The 12,115-nt window shown below is 39.1% G+C and overlaps 1 protein-coding gene across 1 annotated transcript in view; it reads left to right on the forward strand.

Moving 5' to 3' along the window:
• Window positions 1-11,508, forward strand: part of Itga8 (integrin subunit alpha 8) — a 174,543-nt gene extending 163,035 nt beyond the window's left edge. The window contains exons 29-30 of the mRNA XM_040755473.1: window positions 6,983-7,105; window positions 8,805-11,508. Coding sequence (XP_040611407.1) covers window positions 6,983-7,105; window positions 8,805-8,891 — 210 coding nt within the window. The 3' untranslated portion in view covers window positions 8,892-11,508. The remainder of the gene's footprint in view (window positions 1-6,982; window positions 7,106-8,804) is intronic.
• Window positions 11,509-12,115: the final 607 nt, after the last annotated feature.

Consider the following 12,115-nt stretch of genomic DNA (forward strand, 5'->3'; position numbering starts at 1 on the left):
ATGTGTCTGGACTAAATAGGTGTGGGGAGGGGCCTGCAGCTATGATGTAAAACCCTTATAGATAACCAAAGTTTCAGTGATTGGCAAGGGATAACTAAGTCTCCAGTCTCAACAAATGTTCATAACCATCCCCAAATGTCTCCTCTTCTCTGGCTAAGTCTAGTAAGCCCACGCTGGAAATGACAATCAAGATTTGAGCAATGTATTTTAAAGCCAGCCTGGCCACATCTTTCTTCATTTAGATCACTTCTCATTCTCCCACAAGCTGTCTGCTATAGCCTGGATTTATGTTCAACCCAGAAAACAGAGGCTTAGGGCTTTTAATACAGAGCATTCATCCAAAGAGGTTCAAAGACTTGCAGCTCTTGGAGAGATAAATCCAGACCCCTTTTGTTTTCCTGGAGCACGTGTTTCATAACAGAAACACATGTTCCAGTCGATTCCATCAACAGGATTGCATCTTTCAGGGCTGGCTACAGGTGACAGCCTGCTGTTCTCAACTCATCTCAAAAGATCCATGTAATGATCAAATGCATGTGTCCTCCTATGACACCATCCGTTTCTATATTAGAAACAAAGAAAAAAAAAAGACCTGTTATCTGATGACGATGATTTACCACATCATTTAGACAGAAGTTATTGGAAAAACATTTGGGAAGGAAACTGCTTTCAAGTCTTCTAATATGTGACTCACAAGAGGATCTTGCCAGTACAAAGTTAGCTGTTCAGTGTAGAGACAACTGGTCTTTTTGTGGCTTAGAGAGAACTCTGGCTGGACAGGGCAGACATCTTGGTGATAAAGTTCTCAAAGATCTCACCATTCTTTCTCTCAAAAAGAGTCCAGTGGAAGAGAATTGCTGTAAGGTGAGAGAGTCAGTTGAATCAGTCACTTGAGAATCAGCCAAGATCCGTCAGGACACTGGAGAAGACTTTGCAGTGAGACTAGCTGATACATGATTGTTTTCCTGGACGCTTGTGTGGGATGCTTGATTGGTTTGTACTTCCTTTCCAATGTGGTCATAATTTAGCCAGATCTTGACACATAAGTCCCTACCTGCCACTCACATAGCATCTGACTGAGTAACAAACAAACTCCTATCAGAGGTGAGGCAGGGGCCAAAAGGTTTAGAGGCATACAAGTGAATCTTAAGTCATCACAGCACAGAAAAAAAAAGAAATAAAAATGAAAAAGATGATTCAATTACTTGAATGTCCCCCCCCCCCTTTTTTTGACTGACCAGGGAGACCTAGCCATTTGCATGTTATTCAACAAACACCCAATTCCACAATTTACATTTAGGAGAGAGGATTGTTGTCTAGTATAAATGCAAAAGGGGTTATTATTATAAACTATTTCATGAAAAATCCTCATGTAAAAATCTCTTCTGCAAATTGCAAATACATTTCATTTTCAGAATCATTTCAAAAAACTTCAACATTTACATACAGAACTCATGAATGAAATGTTTTCTGGAGTACAGACTCCTGATGGTGACATGATTCCTGGGGCTGCTGACTGTGTGCTCAGCTGCTCCCCTTTGTGTTTCTGTTTTCTTCTAAATGGCATTGTAGGTAAAGCATCTTGGTATATTTATTAAAACATTCGCCCGACCCCATTCCAGTATGTTTACATAAGACTTTGTGATATGTAAACACACATGTCAATGTTAATTACATTTGCAAACACAAGGAAGCTGTTTCCTCCCACCTTAGTGTTTTTTAAATCAAAATACCCAAAACTTTACCATAAATGTCAATGATAGAATGTAGACATATTGAAGTTTATTTATAGTCTTTCGACCATAATAAAGAACAGCAAGATTTACGATATGATGAAGGTAAGATTAAATGTTCCCTGCTTAGGATCACTTTGAGAAAATCCAACTGCTTATAATTTATAGATTCTACTTCCTAAAGCCACAGATAATGATAATAAGTGAGTTGCTAAGTTTTTATACCATTTCTTTAAATAGCTTCAAGTTCCTGATAAGCAAAAATGCATGAAAGCAGATAGCTGATTTGTTGGCAGGCAACAGGACTCCTCACAACATTTTCAGTTCTCCAGTTACTCAAATCTTTGTTGGGAAGTTGAAGAACCCAGTTCCAAGCCTGGGTCTGAAAATAAATCTTTAATGTTTCCAATTTTTTGAGGAGAGAGAGAGAGAGAACGCACAGGCACATGGGCATGGGCGCGCGCGCGTGCGCGCACACACACACACACACACACACCTACCTAGTGGAGGTCAGAGGACAACTCAGGAGTTGGTTCTCTCCTGCCCCCTTGTGGAATCCAGGGTTTGCACTTAGGTCATCAGGCCTGGGCACAAGGGCTTCTATCCAGTGCAGGCTCTAAAGTAAACATTCAGTGCAACATATGCTCTGTACTCTGCTATGAGGCAGACAAATCTTCCAGTGAGGAATTTGGATATGTTGGCTGATCTAACCATTGTGTCACAAGGACATTGCCAGGCCTATAGAGCCTGAGTTCCTGAAATGTGGGACTGCAGAACAAATTCATAGCTTGATTTCATTTTCATTCTATAAAATGTAACTGAAAGGTCTGATGCCGTACAAATATTTCTTCCATTAAGCACAGTTTGTTAGTTTTGTAGAAATTCATTTCACTTTAGCGATTGAAAAGTTTGTGACTGTTGCATATGGCCAATTGTGAAGAGTAACTGGACTTTGGAAACAATTAAAACAAGAATATAAGAGATACTGTACTTTTTAACATATTAACAACACGTTTAAATGACAATAGGTTTATATTAATAGTTGATATTTGGGTTTTAACAGCATATTGTTAATATTAATGTATCCTCGTTTTTTTTTATGTGACTGATACAAAATTCTAATTCACACATGTCTAACATTTCCATTGGGCAGCAGTGAGCCAGACCAAGGTCCTACAGGGATTCAGAGAACATGGGGTGTTTCATATTATTTGACATAAACACAAATTTCTCAGCGTAAATCCGCAGTTAGTCATAAGAAACCTCACATTTCATGGTTCATTTTCTCATTAGTTATTAACCTTTGACTACTTCAGACTTAGCTTCTCGGGGACTTGTCAAGATGAATGTAAGTACTAGAAATTACAAAATTTTGGTATTTGTCGGCATTTTACTTTCATTCAAACATCTCCAAAATTAGTTTGCAATTCTCCACTACCATGAATTTAAATAAACATAGGTCCCAACAAAGTGACCAGTTAATTGTTTCCTTTTAAGCCGAATGCAGTTTCAGTCTCTCGTTTATCTCTTCAGAGCAGTGAGTCTCGGGAAGAGCTGTGCTTTGCTAGTGGCCCAGAGTCACAGACCTGAATGTAACAGACTCCTTCTTTTCCAAGGCATACGGTCTCTCCCAATGGTTCACGATGTTCTGCTCTTTACAGCCCCTCTCTAACTGCGCTGCAAGCCCACCAGTGCTCTGGGTCACTTGGCTCTATGCATTCCCACTGGCGTTGGCGTCCTGACTTTCTAAATGTGCATCATAAATACCAAGTCATTTTAGGGAGACCCCAGGGAGGAGTGAGGTCTGTAATCCCAGAGACAGAGGGAAGCACTCAGAGTCTGCCAAGGCCTTCTATCCCTTCCCCTTGGTGAACTGTATGGGATGGCATGCAAGAAATATACATGACATGGATAATCCTTATACTTGAGGGTACTCAGAGGGATGGGAGGAAGTGGTAGCTTAAAATAAACCAAATGTTACTGGAATCAGGCTGGCCACAGTTTTGATAATGAGGAATTCAGAATTCTGGGACGAAAAGAGGATTTTAGAGTTTTGGATCACTGCATGGTGATCATCTCCTCAGGCTGCCCAAGGCACAACTGCCAGAATCTCTGAAAAATAAATATAAGCCAAGAGCCAGGAAAGGAAAGAGTTGCTCCCTGCTTCAGAAGCCCAACATGTGTCCATCCCATGCTTTAATTTTACATTTTCACTGCTGTTGTGAGAAAAAAAAAGAGCCCTTCCCGAATCTTGCTTTGAACTTTGTAGGGGACTTCCATGCTTATTTCAACAGAGAGACTGACTTTTGACGAAGTCCATTAAAGCTTGCAATGGCCAAGTAGGGAGGTCACCTGGTGAAGGACCCATAATCCATTCATATGTCTGCTAGATGCAGGCATGGATTAAGATGAGAGGAACAATGAAATCAGGAAGAGCTGAGCAGAGCATTGGCAGGGTTCCAAACCTAGTTAAGAAGGCAGAACAAACATACATGCACACACACACACACACACACACACACACACAAACACACACACACATACACACACATACATATATACATAGGTATGATTAGGGTCCAATACTAGCTTCCACTAATGAAAATGTCCAGTCATTTTCTGCCAAACTGGTTCACAGCTACCAATCAGTCATGATTCCCTCTCCACAACTCCCTATAGGATTGTGGTCTAGAGTTCTTAGGTAGTTTCAATGAATATACTTAAAATGAAGAGCATATAGACCAATTTAAAGGAAGCAATGCGTACTACTGCTACAGCCAGACAGATGTATCAAGCATGATAGATAATATTCAGATCCAAGAATATGTTTTGCTTTCAATTTCTCTAATCAGAAGTTTCAGTAGCATGGCTTGGTCCCTCCTCCAGTTTACATGGGGTTCTGTAGCTTCCTTGCACAGACTCCCAGCTCTGAAGCAAGAGAGGCTCTTCTTCTGTCCATGTGTGGGTCGATAGTGTTCTGACCTTACAGACCCAATAGAGAGGTCTCATTTTCCTTCAGAAATCTTTCCAACAGTGGGGCATGACATGGGCCCTTCTTATCCCCAGGTGCTTACTCCAGCTCTGTCCATGAAAATTAGACTTAGGCTTGAAGGCAGCCCAAACACATGAGAATAACACCACATCACTTTGCACAGTACGGCATCAATCTAAACAACAATCAGACCGTCTCCTATTAATAATGATGTTTACTAGGGACTAGAATATCACTCAATGGGAATACATTTGCTATAGCAAACTGACTATGCTAGGAGAAGTTGAGGAAAAGGAAACAGTTTGTAAATGTGCATATACATGTGTGCATGTGTGCATGCATGCATGTGTGTGTGTGTGTGTGTGTGCAGGCATGCAAGTGAACACAAGAGAGCTATATCAGTTGTAGGTCCTTATGTTCACCTTTATTGCTACATTCACGAGGCTAGTTGTCCCATGAGCTTCAGGGATTCCCATCTCCCACCTCTCCTGGTAAATACAATGGGATTAGAAATGCTCATATGACATGCCTAGCTTTTACAAGGGTTCTGGAAATCTGAACTCAGGTCCTCCTGCTTGCATAGAAAGTGCTTTACCCACTGAAGCACCTTATTAGACCCTATGCAAAAATGAGGACAATGAAATAAGATAATCTGAAACAATAATCATTAGCCCAGGGCTTAACAAAAGTACTATTATTCTAAATTTATCAGGCACTTGTAGGCATGTAACTTTACAGAACTGGAGTGTCTGTATATTTTTTGTGTATGTGCATGTGTGTGTGTGTGTGTGTGTGTGTGTGTGTGTGTGTGTGTGTGTTGAAGTGACCTTTTTTATTTCAGAAGAATCTTTTAAAGACTTTATTTTTGCGTGTGTTGAGTGCAGCCTTCCCGCCAGCCTGGTTCCAGAGCCGCATCAATCCCAAATGAACACACAGGAGGCTATATTAATTCTGAAGCTGTTGGCAATTTGCTTGGTTTCTTACTGGCTATCTCTGACTTAAGTATTTACCCCATAATTGTTCATCTAAGTACTTCTCTTACCAGAGAAAGGGTCCGGACCTGTTACTTCTATGGCAACTACATGTTGTCTGCCTGTGTCTCTCTTTCCCAGAATCCTCCTCAACTCTTAGTCCCACCTATCTTGCTTCCCTATTGGCCAAAAGTGCTTTATTCAACAACCAATAAGAGACAGATTTCAGAATGGCATCTCCCATCATGTGTGTATATGTGTATGTGTGTGTGAGCATATGTGTATAGATGTCTGTAGAGGTCAAAGGGATTTATGGGTAGTTGCAGGTGCTGAGAATCAAACTCCCAGCAGCAAGTGTTCTTAAGCATTGAACCATCTCTCCAAGGCCTTCCTGGGCAGAATCTTTGTTATGGATGACTATCATGCAATCATTCATGAGAACCCTCCTTCACGCTGCCTTTGTTTATTCCTTTTTATTAGAGTTGACACAAGTGGCTTCACTCTTATTCTGATAATTTTTACATCAAGTAACTCCATAAAAATACAAGATAGGGGCTGGAAAAATGGCTCAATGATCAAGAGCACATGCTGCCAATCGTGATGACCTGAGCTCTAGTCATTGAGTTCACATGGCGAAAGAAGAGAACGATGCCTAGAAAGTTATTCTCTGACCCTACACATGTATGGACACACACACACACACATGATGGATGGATGGATGGATGGATGGATGGATGGATGGATGGATGGATGGATGGATGGATGCAGGGTGGCTAGCCTCAAGTTCTCAGCTGTCATTTATCACATAGTCTACAGGTGAAGAGACCCAGTAGTGATATTAACTAGTGACACTGACTCTCAAATATCTAATATTTCATTGTTGCTCACAAACCCACATTTCAGTAAGATTAGCTGAGCAACATGATGAGAAGTGTGGGTACTCTTGACACTCGAAGTTGTTAGTCTATTGCTTGCATAGAGGTCCACACCAATTTAAGCTCTTCTTTTCCATCTTTTTGGCTCTTAGTTTTCCTGGATTTCAGTCTAGGGTCCCATGATTAAAGGTCGCCCATCCAACAAATACCTGCTATTAGATTTTCACTCAGTCTCCTAGACATGGGTGTGTGCCTATTTTAGAGTCCAAGTTCTTTTGCTGTGACCTCCTGATCTGCCCTGGAATTCCTTCAGTTGGTATGAGAATCACTTCAAGATTATTTCCAGTAGCAAACTGAAAGCTTCTGCTTATCTTATCAAGTTAACACTCATTTGTTTCACTTTCTTTTCAGATTAAGACTTCAGTGATTTGGGCCACTCCAAATGTCTCCTTCTCAATTCCATTGTGGGTCATAATACTAGCAATCCTTCTTGGCTTGCTTGTTCTGGCCATCTTAACTTTAGCTTTATGGAAGGTAAGACAATTTTCTTTACTTTTCTGTTGGGGATCAGAAGTCATTGAGGGAGTGAAAGGATATGGTTTGAAATTATTAAATATAATGATAAAGATTTTGATTTTGATAAATCCTGAGGACAGAAAAAATTATGTCTATTTTACTTTGGAATTTAATATTTTAGAAGATAAAGAGTAAACTTCTTCTACAATGAAGTTTTTTTAGTGATAGGAATTGAACCCAGGGATTTGCACAGACTTAGGCAAGCCTTTCTCTCCTGAGTGACATTTCTGGCCCTTATCTTGAGATTTCTTATAAATTAATATATTGAATAATTGTCTTAAGACCTGTGATCTTTTCAGTGTGCTCAGAGTAATATTATAATTATCAAGACTTCTCTTTCTTGTCAGTTACCCAGGAAGCTGTGTGTTTTATTGGCATGATCCATCCTATTGCCAGTTGCAACTAAGCAACAAATATAGGTTGACTCTAATTTTTTTCATTTCAGCTATTATCAAACAGGCCATGCATAAGGTGTGTGGAGTTAGTTTTCCATGTTGTCAACTAGTCTGTCTCTAACAGGAAACTAACAAATTGTTAGATATGTCCTGCTGAGGCTTGTTCTGAAAGTCTTGTAAGAGCATCAGATTTATAGCCAAGTAACTTGTACATTTGCCAAGTTATACAAAGTCCCTCACTGTAAATGAAAACCAGTGTCACAGTAACATGATTAGAAGAATAGTCATCCCAGTCTCAATTCAGTCAACTACTATTGTGTGGCTCTCTGAGAACACGGCATTTATAAATTTTGAAACAATAGGCAGTGGTATGCCTTACAGAACTTAGAAAACTTTGTTTGAGTTAAAGAATAGCTTTTCTAATCATTATCAGCTGTCTGTACTATCCTGAGTCCATCTAGTCTCTGGCAGGCACACATGTAGAGATACCTTTAGCATTATTCTGCTACTTACAGTAACTGGATAGCATTCTATATGCTAAATACCCCCCACTAATCTTACAAAAAAACCCTCTTTCTGTGTTTCACACGTGGGAAACAATAAATAATAATTCAAGTTCTATGGTTCTAGGAAAATATGCATCCTCTGGGGTAACATATTAATTTGAATTTCAATAGAAAGAAGACTCTGGAATAATCTTTACCATAGTACTGATAAACCTGTAGAAAGTCACAAGGATATCCCATCCTGCCTGGTACTTTCATTGGCATAAACCACAAATTGTAGCTTCCTCTAAATACTGTATGCCCCACCAAATCCAGAAGAACAGACAACAATGTCACTTCCTTCTGTAGTGTGTCCTAAGTACCCTACAGAATACCACAGGAAATGATACTTGTCAGGTCAGTTGTCAGGCAGCATGTGGAAAGCATACAGAAAAGCAGAACGATTCTTAGAAGACTAATTATAATACAAGAAAATATCTAAGGTCCATGAGTGGTTTCTATGAAGTGAAGACATTCTGCCACCACTGCTTTTGTAGCAGGAGGAGAGACACAGATGCTCTGCAAACTTTGTCCAAGCAATGAATTCTCTCCACAGGTAACTAACACTCGGATTTCTCCCTCTTAATTTGGAGAATTAGACAGATAGCATTCCCATATCCCCAGGTTTCTTTTTAAAATGTGAAAAATACAAGGTATTTAATTAAGTAAGATACTTCACAAAACTCCACAGATGACTTGATTTTTTCTTTCTCCTAGTGTGGATTCTTTGATAGAGCAAGACCTCCTCAGGATGAAATGACAGACAGGGAACAACTGACCAGTGACAAGACACCAGAGGCATGACTCAGAAACAACATGAAGACCTAAAATTCAAACACTGGTCCTATTCTAAGAAAGAAAGAAAGGACACAAGAGCAAAATGATCAAAGCCTTCCATACCTGCCAGTGACCTAGGGAATGGAAGGATGCCTAATGATCACCTCATCTACTTCATGCATTGACGTGGAGTGCAGAGAACCCTGTGGGGAAGGAAACCACCTACACTGTAGAAACAATTAGCCGTTGTGACAATTTCTTTTGCTTTCACCATTTCACATCTGGCAGACATTTTGGAATGGCTGTGGGAACTCAGGCAGCCATCCAGATCAGCCCAATGCGACTTGCGAAAACGGTTCCTGCAGAGATGAGATGGACTAAGGTTGAACACTACTGTAACCTGATGGAATCTGTGACACCTCCCTAGGGACGAGAAACCTTTCTAAGGAAGCAATGGCTCAGGGAGACACACAATATGTTGTCAGGACTGTGAAAGTACTTGTGAAATAACCAAGATCATTTCATTGAGTGAGGACAAAAAATGTATTTATTTATTTTCCATTTCTCTAGGTAGAGAATCAGGCCATCTAGAGGATTTGGAAATTAAGAGTTAGTTGGCTAGATTTCAATATCACTCAGATTATTTCCTCAAGACAACTACTCTGTGCAGATAACATGTTTGATTCTTCATTTGCTAAACAGCATTACATGCAAATTGGTGCCAGGGGTCGGTTTTGCTTAATATCTTGCTGCCTGTTACCTGGAGTTACTTTTCTTCATGTTCTCCAGGGACTGAAATCTGCATAATTCGACACAAAATTTTGTATTTATAGTTCCTTTTATACATGTAATATTTCTACTGATTTCTCTAAACTCACTACCTTGATAGAGTTTTTAAAATACTGGCACAATTTTTAGAGTCCGTATAAAAAACAATTTAACAATATGGGTGAATATTATTTTAATAGCTACAGTAAACACCAATATTTAGCTTGGGATCTACACACTTACTATTATTATAATACCTCACACTAATAGAAATAAGAAAATGTGTTGAACATAAATAAGATGGAGATATATGAATTTATACAAGTGTGAGAGAAACAGAAAAGTCACTCTTAAGGATGTAACAATACTTATTACAACTTTATTACCCACTCCTTACTGTTTAATCTTTCCTAGAATGTAATATTGGGAAATAATCTTCTACATTTAAGCTATTTTACCATCATCTTTACTTAACCATCCAGAAAATGTTATTAGAGCTCTTGTAAATAATCCATAATCATTTGTAATATTACCATTTTGAAGTAATATTGACCAGCCAAATTCATAAGATGGCCTGCACAATGTTATAGCCTTTTTATAAAAATGAAAAATTGCTATGGAGAAATGCTCAACAAAATTTTATGTGCAATATATATAAAAAAACCTGTATCTGAGGCATGTTTACACTGGCATTAGTTTTTTTAATTAATATCCTGAATACTAAGTCTGATACAACAAGCTGACCAAAATCCAAATGTTTACAAAGCAGTCTGGAAAATCTGTGTCTTAATCTCAACAATGACACTTTATTTGAAAGATGAACCAAACTCACAGACAATAAATTTTATGTGCTGCCTTAACCTGGAAAGGAGCCACTTGGTTTCAGTTGCCAAAGTTCTTTGGAAAGCAAATGAAAGGCAGACAGACAAACATCGTTGCTGTTCATCTTCCCCTGCTTGTCAATTAAACCTGTCCTGGTAGCTGGTTTGTGTCTATCAGGAGCTCACATCTAGTTCCCAGTGTGTGTGGCTAGTATATGGAGCACGGCACTTGCCTCATAGAGTTTTGTGGGTTCCTTATCAGTCTCTGTAGTTGTCTTCACTGTCAGCCTTTTTGGTAGAACCAGTTTCATAGGCAGAAAGCTATCTATATGATATGATGTGAGGGAGAACAAACAGCTCTCTATATACTACATAATGGTTTGACTTTTGTGATTCCTGATGGGGGACCAATACAAACTCCCCAGAAGTTTGGAATGTATCTCCGGTTTGAAAGGAACTCAGAGAACTCTTAGCGCTAAACACAGGAACTGGGGGATACAGTTTATATAGTCATATGGGGGAAAACTAGGGATACCAGGGGGAAGACAGGACCAACACAGAAAAAGATATGGGGATATCAAAGGAAATATGTGGCTTCACACGGTCTCCACTACAGATGTGCAGAGGGCTGCCATCCACATGCGTGTAGAAAAGTGAAGTCATGTGAACCCTCCAGTGGTATGTTCCTAGACACAAATCCTCATAGAGAACACTGAGTATACAACAATGTTCACAGCACTGCTGGGTGTTTCATAACTCATCACGTGCTAGGTTTCACCAGGAGCCTATCTGTATTTCTCTTCATTAAGTTCTCTTTCCTAGTTATTGAATCTGTTTTCTTTCTTGTTTTGTGTTTTTTTTTAATGAGACACGGGGAATAGCATATTTTGTAAACTTCGAGATTTTTATACAGTAAAGTAATAATGTTCTAGTCATCACTGAAATCCAAATCTTAGAACTCTTGTTTTATTTAAATACATGTGTAGAGATGGTGGAGATTTTCATGTACCTATTTACATTGTCACCAATAAAATTAAAAAATGAAAGACACAAAATCATGTGTATAGCTTACTTCATGTGCAACATTTCCCGTCCTTAACAGATCAACAGTAAAGAGGTCTTTAAGCCTTTATGCCTCGACTCCTTTATTATAAGAGCATTCAACGTTGGAAGAAGTTGTCTTTGTATAGTAAATCTGCTCTATGTTTGGGTTGGGGTAACAGTTGTTCGACTCTGAATAATTGTGCCCTTTATATGGATACATTTATAGTCATGGATGATGTTTAAAAAGAGGTTCAAATGTTCACATCATTCCTAATAGTTCCACACTCATGCAACTGATTTGTCTGTTGTTTTTTTAATTTGCATATCTGTGCCTCTCTGCTCCTTTATGAAGCTCTCCCTTATATATTTAGCCAATTTCAAGGTTCTTCGGTCACCTTGTCCTTCATTTGACTCATTTTTCACCTATGCTTACAACTAGTTCTCAACCTGATTGTCTTTCATTGAGAACAGTCACCACATCTTTTCAATTACGTGTTTTCTACACCTAGCCACAAAGCCTAGAATACAGTAGATGTTACAGAGTTTCCCACAGCCATTTTGCCCCAAATACACACAGAGAGACACTATATTAATTATGAAATTTTTAGCTGGTGGCTA

This window comes from Mesocricetus auratus, unplaced genomic scaffold (assembly GCF_017639785.1).
Source record: "Mesocricetus auratus isolate SY011 unplaced genomic scaffold, BCM_Maur_2.0 Super-Scaffold_100013, whole genome shotgun sequence".
In the NCBI taxonomy this organism is placed as follows: Eukaryota; Metazoa; Chordata; class Mammalia; order Rodentia; family Cricetidae; genus Mesocricetus; species Mesocricetus auratus.